Source organism: Leptonychotes weddellii, chromosome 10, assembly GCF_054177405.1.
Source record: "Leptonychotes weddellii isolate Sample4059 chromosome 10, ASM5417740v2, whole genome shotgun sequence".
Lineage (NCBI taxonomy): Eukaryota > Metazoa > Chordata > Mammalia > Carnivora > Phocidae > Leptonychotes > Leptonychotes weddellii.
In genome coordinates this window covers 9167785-9177583 of record NC_138378.1, presented here as the reverse complement: position 1 = coordinate 9177583, position 9799 = coordinate 9167785, and the positions used below count along the sequence as shown (strand labels likewise).

Here is a 9799-nt window from a genome sequence, read left to right as displayed (position 1 = left end):
TGGGTGGCTCAGTTGGTTAAGCGACTGCCTTCGGCTCAGGTCATGATCCTGGAGTCCCTGGATCGAGTCCCACATCGGGCTCCCTGCTCGGCAGGGAGCCTGCTTCTCCCTCTGACCTTCCCCCCTCTCATGTGCTCTCTGTCTCTCTCATTCTCTCTGTCTCAGATAAATAAATAAAATCTTTAAAAAAAAAAAAAAAAGAAAGGTCTTTAACAGATAAGCCAACCTAGTCCAGCCCCTGCTTTGCAGAAAATACATACACTGAGGTGCACAGAGGCTGCCCAATCTTACCAACAGGTGGTAGGCTGAGGCCATGATCTATTTCGAGATCTCGGTACAGCCCACCTTGAAGCCTTGTTTACATTCATCTCCAAGCTGGCTCTTGCTGTTTCTAGCACGTTGGCAGTAAGTAGACAAGAGGTCAAGGGCACTAGCACAGATGAAAGGGAGGCACGGAAAACATGGGAACTCAGAATTATTATTACTTTCTTAAGATTTATTTATTTATGGGGCGCCTGGGTGGCTCAGTCGGTTAAGCGTCTGCCTTCGGCTCGGGTCATGGTCCCAGGGTCCTGGGATTGAGCCCCGCATCGGGCTCCCTGCTCAGCGGGAAGCCTGCTTCTCCCTCTCCCACTCCCCCTGCTTGTGTTCCCTCTCCTGCTGTGTCTCTCTCTGTCGAATAAATAAATAAAATCTTAAAAAAGAGAGAGAGAGAGAGAGAGCTTGATTGGGGGAGGGGCAGAGGGAGGGAGAGAGAGAGACTCTCAAGTAGACCCCCCCACTGAGCATGGAGCCCAACATGGGGCTCGAACTCACGACCCTGAGATCATGACCTGAGCCTAAGTCAAGAGTCGTATGCTTAACCAACTGAGCCACCCAGGTGCCCCAGGAACTCAGAGTTATTACAAATCTTTTGGGTAAACTCCAGCTGTGGGGGGAAGAAATGAAGATCTTTGGGTGCCTGGAATATTCTCTCTGAATGATTTTGGGTGAATGCTCTAGGTGTTCCCTAGAGCAGAGCTGCTCAACCTGGGTGCTATTGACATTTGGACTGAATGGTCCTTTATCCTGGGGGCTTTCCTGTGCATTGTAAGATGTTTATAGCAGTATCCCTGGTCTCTCTCCTCTACAAGCCAGCAGCAGGTCCCCTCCCTGCTCCCAGTTGTGACAACCACAGATGTCTTCAGATATTGTGAAATGTCCTGGAGGGCAAAATTGTCCTTGGTTGAGACCCACCAGGCTAGAATGCGAGGTTAAATAATTTTAAACCTCTAGCAAGACTGTGTCTCTAACACTAATCTCACCCTCCCCCGTCCCATTTCCCGCTCCCCCCCACATACACACAGAACCCTTTTTAAAAATAAGAACTCCTTAAGAGCTTTCCAGAAGCAACAGTATCTACCTAGGATTTAATAATACCATTTGGTTTGTATGGTACTATTTTTACCTCCAAAAAGACATAGGAAGTTTAGGGAACATTCCACAGAACATTCATTCATTCAAGTTATCTTCAGTGAGGACCTACAAAGTTCAGGGTACTGGGGATACGGTTAACAGGCACATACATTCCCAGCTCCCTGGTGTCCAGGTTTCTGGAAGCTACCTGTGCCTTTCATTGTCTTTGAGCTATTTCCCAACTCTGTTGAGAAACAACCATAATACACATGACTCTTGCCCATAGAAATGCAAATGAATTTTATCCAGTGGAATGCAAGTGATTATTGCCCTGTGGATCCTGACTACATTTTCCACCTATTTGTAAATTCACTTCGATATTCCTGATTTCCTGCTTTTGGGGGGGGTGATTCTCCTTTGAATCAGCCGTAAATCTGTTAGTAAAATCTTTGACACATGTCCTTTTCTATTTGTAGGAGCCATGATTTCCCCTTTTTTAAATATTGTAAGAGTAGATAGCAAATCAACAAGTAAACATTTTAAGAGTGCAAAATGCCATGTGGATGTGAAAGATATTTATTGTGCCGTTGTTAATCCTCCTTACTTGATAAAAATAGAAAATTGGCCACCTAAGCCATCCCCTCCGATTTCCCCCCTATTTCACTGGCCTGCGCAATCCCAAAGAGCAGCAATCTTAAATTCCATGAGCGTCTCCTCTTCTTCTCAGGGGTCTTCGCCATGTGAGAAAAATGAAGATGAAGATATTATTGGTCTCTGATATGTCAATTAACTCGGGACATTTCGAGAAGTGAGTGGAAATAATTTTTCCCATCAGAGTATCAGCAAATGTTAGAAACAAAAACAAAACCCCCAAACGGATTTATGGGAAATAGGAAAAAGGGGACGAGTGTCTTCAACACTGGGTCTAGCTAGAGTGCGTACCAGCAGACACAGAGGGTCCTTGGTTTCATAGCTTTTAAGGACCCACAATGATCCACTCAGGATAAAATTAATTTCAGGGTGCCTGGTTGGCTCAGTTGGTTGGGCAACTGCCTTCGGCTCAGGTCATGATCCTGGAGTCCCAGGATGGAGTCCCACATCGGGCTCCCTGCTCAGCAGGGAGTCTACTTCTCCCTCTGACCCTCCTCCCTCTCATGCTCTCTATCATTCTCTCTCTCTCTCAATAAATAAATTTTATTTTTTTTTAAAGATTTATTTATTTATTTGGCAGAGAATGATAGTGAGAGCAGGAACACAAGCAGGGGGAGAGGGAGTGGGAGAGGGAGAAGCAGGCTTCCTGCCGAGCAGGGAGCCCGATGCCAGGACCCTGGGATCATGACCTGAGCCGAAGGCAGATGCTTAATGACTGAGCCACCCAGGCGCCCAATAAATAAATTTCTAAAAAATCGTTAAAAAAATAATAAAATTAACTTCATCCGTGTTTCGCGCCTATTCCTTTCAACTTAACTCTTTGCTTAAAATAGTAAGTCGTTTACAAAAGGTTGCAGGGGAGGAAAAGAATAGGGGAGGGGACAGAGGGGCAGTTCTGCAGTCCATTTAGGATGTTTCTTCTCCCAAAAGGATCACTTTCAAATATACTTTTTTTTTTTTTTTTTGACTTTAAAATGCAGAGCTTGATGCTTCTTTGGAACACGTTTGCAAGGTCTTATCTTAAATACCACAATTGTGAAGTCCACTTTTGAGAGGTAAATTTACTTCCTTATCCTGATTTTGGCCTAGTTTAACTAATGCTGTTTTTCTTTTGACATTCAGAAATAGCTGGAATTGGTTACAGCCAACTGATACGGACCTAGGGTTTTTTTTTGTAGGCAAAAGTCTGAATTTTCATGTGCACCAAGGTCTTAAATCCCTACACAGCGGCCATAATTGGCCGAAAGCAATGGCTTCTTTGGGTGTATCAGACTGATCGCTTTGAAAGCCAACCCATTTTCTTTGAACAGAAATGGGGATTCCTACTCACTGTGATCATTTCACAATGTACAATGTACAAATACGGAATCAAATTATGTCCCATAGCTGATACTAATATGATACGTGACATATACCTCAATTAAAAAAATACAAATTCAGTATGATCATAAATCATATTTGGAGTCATGCCACTTTGCCAATTACATTTTATGGCAAAATGTACTTTTAATTTTCTAGCTAAACCTTTTCCCAGCTTTCCTTAGAAAGTTCACTTTTGAATTTATACTTCCTTCAACTCAAGATGCATTCACTTTTAGATACTTCTGAAAGATAAATGACATTCTCTGCCGTTTATGAATAATGTACTTACTGCCTGTGACTTCAAATAAAATAGGTGGCCAAAGAGATGTATTGGTTATGCAAAAGCAAAAAAAAACCCAAACTGTAAATTTTTTTTCAAAAGAAATGGGCATTCCCGGGGCACCTGGGTGGCTCAGTTGGTTAATCGCCTGCTTCTCCGTCTCCCTCTGCCCCTCCCCCCCCTTCATGTGCACTCTTGCACATACTAGCCCTATCTCAAATAAATAAAATCTTAAAAATAGAAATGGGCATTCCTTATTTAAGTGCTTCATGATTTTGTTTGGAAATAAGAGAACAGAACTGAGGGAACTGCTGGGATCAAGGGTTTACAAAAACCTTAAGCTTTCTCCACTGGAAAAAGTGCCTTCTTTAAATGAATACATTTGGGGGCATCTGTCTTCCACTCAGGTCATGATCCCAGGGTCCTGGGATTGAGCCCCATTATCAGAAACCCAGGCTTAGGGCGCCTAGGTGGCTCAGTTGGTTAAGCGACTGCCTTCGGCTCAGGTCATGATCCTGGAGTCCCTGGATCGAGTCCCGCATCGGGCTCCCTGCTCGGCAGGGAGTCTGCTTCTCCCTCTGACCCTCCTCCCTCTCATGCTGTCTGTCTCTCATTCTCTCTGTCTCAAATAAATAAATAAAATCTTTAAAAAAAAAAAAAAAGAAACACAGGCTTAGCCAAAATACAGCTTTTTGATAGACTCAGCATGAACTTCCGCAACACCAAGGAATGGGGGCCTAGGAGAGCAGTGTTCTGTCACTTTGTTACTTCCAACCACGTGCATCGGGAGATCTTGGGGTGTCAATGGCAGTGGGGGGAGGGGGTTAAAATGTACATACAGGAACCAATGAAATGTGGTAAACCCTGTTGAAACCCTGTTGCTTATGTGAAAACCCACCTTAAAAATTACCCCTACTGGCCTATATTTCCCCCCTGCACTTTCAAAGCAATCCATCAGGGAATGATAAATAGGGCCATTGCCCGCACACCCTCTGGTTTATGAGCTACAAAAACATTGTCTTCAAGATAAAGGAGCTGCCCACTGCTGGGCATCTCCGGACCCAAAGTTGAGGCAAATTCTGCCTAAGGAGAGTATCAATTTTCTGAACCCACCAGGAGAAACAAGGGTGGCTACCATACTAAACTCTTCCTGTGTCCCAGATTGTTTTCATGCTCTTGTCTAACCTCACCATAATCCTGTAAATCAAAGGTTCTCCCCATTTTGCAGCTGAGGTATCTGAGGTCCTACAAATCATCTTGCCCCAGGGCACCCAGGCTAAGCGTTGACCTGAACTTCCTTCCCAAATGACCAGCCAGTGATCTCATGAACCCTATGCCGACTAGAAATGTACCCACATCACCTAACCCGACTGACTGACTGGTTTCTGGATGTTCCATGGATGCCGACTTTCCCTTTTGGGATCAAGCCACCTACCGCTTTGCAAGGTCATGTTGCTGTGAGAGTTGCCTTTGAAAGGACTGAAGAGCTTCCTGTAAACATACAGGCCTTTCAATACCTTCCTTGATGCTGTGGTTGAGCTCAACTGTCACCTGGCTCAACCCAGCACTTCCACACACAAAGGGAGAAACCACCACCTTCCACAGACTGCCCTCCCCTTCTGCACAGCTGGTAGGTCTGCCTACCAAACAAGGTACAATCTCCACCTGGAGGGAGGGGCCTCCTCCCACCTTCCCCCAGACCCACCCTGCAAACTCGACTACCCCATACAAAGCAACAATTCCTTTCCCAGAAGGGAACTTGTCTTTATAAAGATTCTGGGGGTGCCAATTGAAGGCAGAGGGTCAGGGGAAATACGGAAGTTTATCCTTTCTTCCCCCAGTTTCACTGAGATAGTTGACAGTTTAAAGTGGGGAAGTTGAGATTCCCTTAAATCTTCCACCGGGTTATCACAAACAGAGCTTTGAGGGGCACCTGGGTGGCTCAGTCGTTAAGCGTCTGCCTTCGGCTCAGGTCATGATCCCGGGGGCCCTGGGATCGAGCCCCGCATCGGGCTCCCTGCTCGGCGGGAAGCCTGCTTCTCTCCCTCTCCCACTCCCCCTGCTTGTGTTCCCTCTCTCGCTGTGTCTCTCTGTCAAATAAAATCTTTAAAAACAAAACAAACAGAGCTTTGAATACAAGGAACCCATCAAGGAAAATGCCAAGAGGTAGGCAGCTCTCAAATGAGCAAGTTTTTGTTTTTTTTTAAAGATTTTATTTATTTGACAGAGAGCGACACAGCGAGAGAGGAACACAAGCAGGGGGAGTGGGAAAGGGAGAAGCAGGCTTCCCGCCGAGCAGGGAGCCCGATGCGGGGCTCGATCCCAGGGCCCCCAGGATCATGACCTGAGCCGAAGGCAGACGCTTAACGACTGAGCCACCCAGGTGCCCCTCAAATGAGCAAGTTTTAGGGCATCTGTACTGCTTACTTTCTGGGCTCCTGCAACAGAGACAATGCGCTAGATTACAGTGGGGTGCTCACATCACAACCTACTGGAGCATTAGCTTCCAAGATTAGGGTGGAGAAAATACACATACAGACATGATGCACACTTAGGCAAACTACTGCAAGCACATGTGGAAACTTTCCATCTTTGCCCCAGCAATCCCTCAGGTAGGAAGCTACCCTGAGGTCAACTGTGGGGGAAGGAAAACTATGCCACAATGATGATCAAGACTATTTACGAGTTTGGGGCAAACAGGGGTACTGTAGAGCAAGAGCTGATTAAACATTTTTGTATTATTGCAGGTAGTTAAAAAGGATTAGCCAGAAACGGCTATACCTTAGAAAGATGTCTGAAATGCGTTGCGAAGAGGAACATTAACTTTTTACTTAAGTAAAAATAATCCTCATACATTTCAATCCTGATAGGAAACTTCACTGTGGGTATCAAGTGGGAGAAGGGTTTCGATACTTCCATTTCAGTTTATCTGAAGGGCCAGATTAATCTTGCTTTCAGAGTCGAGTGCCCACCTCACCCCAATTTTAGATGAATTGAGGCCAAAGGACAGACAACCCTTAGAGGGAGGAGAGGGCATCCACCTGCAAAGGATGTAGCGAGGCAGGGCTCACATCAGATTAAAGGCCTTGAGAATGTAATCCCTGGCCTCCTCCAATGTCAGGAGGATCCATTCACAGATGTGGTTGCATCCACATCTGTTAAGATTCTCCCCAAGCCTGATGCCGGTTCTTGCCACTGGGTTTGCAAAGAAAAACACCGCAGAAGATACACAACAGGGTACTTTCCCAGCAGGACACTAACCTGGTCTTGCCCTGTCTCTCTCCCCAGTGAGTACTCTTCCCATCACCCTCTCAAAGAATCTTCCCTTGGAATGAAGTGCTATGTCCTATGTGAATCACAGCAGTCCATTTAGTAGGAGATGGTAAATAACAGTGTGTCTCTGCCCAAGGACTCGTACCAGATCAGGATGGGTAGAGCTATGGGGTAATCTCTGGCATGATAAGCTTTCCATGGTCACAAGCGAGCACAAGCAAAAGTTCTCTAGAATGAGCTTACTCTAACAAACCAACAAAAAAAGACAGCAGTTACTTGTGTGTGCTTGAGAAACGGGACCAGCATGGATGTAACCAGATGTACATCTTCAATTCTAGGACCTGGAGGGTCCTGAGGGCAAAATGATGGTTAAATAAGAGTTCACAGCTTTACAGCAGAAACGAACCAGAGAAATTTACATAACGCGCCTGGTGGGGGCAAAGGAAAAAAAAAAAAAAACACATCCAAAATTTATTCTCCAATAAGACAGACAGCATCAGCAGGTAAAACTACAGGGGTTTCTCTGAAGATCATACATTCACAAGGGCATTATTTGCTTAACAGTGAGAAAGGCTCCGGGTGTTCTCTGTAACAGTAAGCACTTCACAGTGTAAACAGGTTACTAGCATTGTGTTCAACTTACAATTCCAGGAGGAAAGGCACAATGTGGCAAAAAAAAAATTTTTTTTGGATCCTAAAAGTCAGGTGCAATAACACAGACAAACTTTTAATAAGTCTTGATCTACTTGTCCACAAAGAGGGAGACGTCTCCACGCAGAAATTAAGGTCTTTCTCCTTCCTTGTTAAACCACGAGAGCATGTTTCATCATTACATATACAAAAAGGGGAGGGAGTTAAAAAAAAAAACAAACAAACAACCAAGAATCACGAAAATGTTAAGTCCAGCCGCTCCCACCACACATCAACTCAGGTTTAAGACAGGGCGTGAGAACACTTCAGCGGTCATAAAATAGGAAAATAGACGCTATGGCTACAAAAATAAAAAAATAAATGAGGTAGATAAATTAAAGCTTTCACACCCATGACCTGCCTGTTCCAACTTCGTAGCCTTCATGCAATACTCAAAGAACAATCTTCATAGTAACTTGGCGTTAAGCTGCACCAAGGACATTTTTGTACACATCAGTCTGTGAACCTGTGAGAAACATGCCCTTCTGGGAGTTTCTTCAAGAATGGAAACCCAGTTCTTCGATCGAGTAGGCACTGGCGAACCAAATGAAGTCACCTGAGGGTCCCTGCTCAGGTGCCCACCTCTCCTGGTAGCTCAGGAAGGAGGCATCTGGAGAGCAGATGGGGTACATTGGCACTCTTGGGGCTTCAAATGAACTGTATTTAAATAAGCAGCAACACACACTGACTCCCTACGGACTAAACGCAGTCCATTTGAGGGCATCCTACTTAAGGTTCCAAGGTTGGAGGAATTTTATAATTCTACAACCTTAGTCTAAAAAAATACATTCAGGAAAAAAAAAAAAGGATGGGTGAAGGGTTGGAGGTCATACAAAACACAGGTCCCTAAACAGATGCCAGATCGCGTTCATGTACCCGCATACAGTCACCGGGGAAGTCTCTAGTACCCCCTCCCCCAAATTAGGCTAACAGTTATCTTTTCCATTGTAGTTCACTAAGTTCCAACTTGAAACAAGAGTAGTCTTTGGAAATAGTTACTCTCAGTTGTACAAAGGTTTTTATGTATACAGTTTGTCGCCAAGTAACAAAGCTACTTTGCAAGACCCGCTTCTTTCCAAAATTAAAGAAAAAAAATTCTAGTCTGTATTTGTTTTAGTATGTATTTTCTTTTTTTTTGTTTTTTTCCCAAATTTTTTTCTTTTTTCTATTTTTTTTCTTTTTTCAGTTTTTTTTTTTTTTTTTTTTGCAAAGCAGCATAACATCATCTGATTGTAGGACTTGCCTGAGGTTGTGATCACAACTGTAAACATCATTTGCACATCAGTAAGAAAACAAACGGGAGGAGATGGGTCTTTTAAAAAGGAAAAAAAGTACAGTTCTAGAGGTCATTCTGCCTGCGTTTCTCCTTCAATAAGGGTTCTCCTAGAGCTCAGCTGACTGCAATCTTGTTTTCTTCAAGGAAGTGAGGGAACTGGTGTTTGGGGACGCTGTCAGCAGCACCTCGTTTTTCTACTTCAGCACTAAGGGCGGACTGGGAGCCATCCATCTTGGAGATAGTGGTGTTGTTCACAATGGAGCTGGCCCCCAGGGAAACTGGGAGGGTAGGAATACCGCCGCTCTGGATCACAGAGATTTCATTGGTCTTCATGGCCAGACCTCCATTGAGCATGGTGGTGTACTGGTTCCAGACGACAGGGTCCACGTTCACCGAAGGCGCCAGGATTTCTTTGGGAAACATCTCAGGGACTCTCTTCCCATCAGTTCCTAACAGAGCCATGGTGTTCTCGATGGCCAGCTTCCTCCCGCGGCGCGCGGAGTTGTTGTTGGCCCCATGCGTCATATAGTGGACCTATGGGAAGAGAAACAGAAAGGTTTCCACCGAAACCGATTTGACAGGGTGCATGTTGGCAAGCTAGTCCATCTGCCTATGGGTTTGAACATTCTAAAATTCCAGGTTATCTGTTCTCTCGTTTGTGTGTGTGGGGGTGGAGGGGGGCGGAAAGTCAGATGATCTGGCAACAATGGGCCCACATTCCTGCCTAGAGGCAAGTAAAGACAACCAAAGCGGGGACATTTGTTTCAATTCCGTCCCCGTCCCCATCCCAACTGTTCACGTATGCAATTCACAGGGACGCTTAATATGCACTCGGCATTCTCTCAAGTGCTGCGGTAAAAATTTGCAAGAAC

The 9799-nt window shown here is 44.9% G+C and overlaps 1 protein-coding gene across 2 annotated transcripts in view; it reads right to left on the bottom strand.

Annotated features, from left to right (window-relative positions):
• Window positions 1-7434: 7434 nt before the first annotated feature.
• The window catches only part of SALL4 (spalt like transcription factor 4), a 19826-nt gene continuing 17461 nt past the window's right edge, over window positions 7435-9799 (bottom strand). For both annotated transcript variants that reach the window (XM_006733638.3, XM_081832575.1), the window contains one exon: window positions 7435-9461. In XM_006733638.3, the coding sequence (XP_006733701.1) occupies window positions 9042-9461 (420 nt within the window). In that variant the 3' untranslated portion in view covers window positions 7435-9041. The remainder of the gene's footprint in view (window positions 9462-9799) is intronic.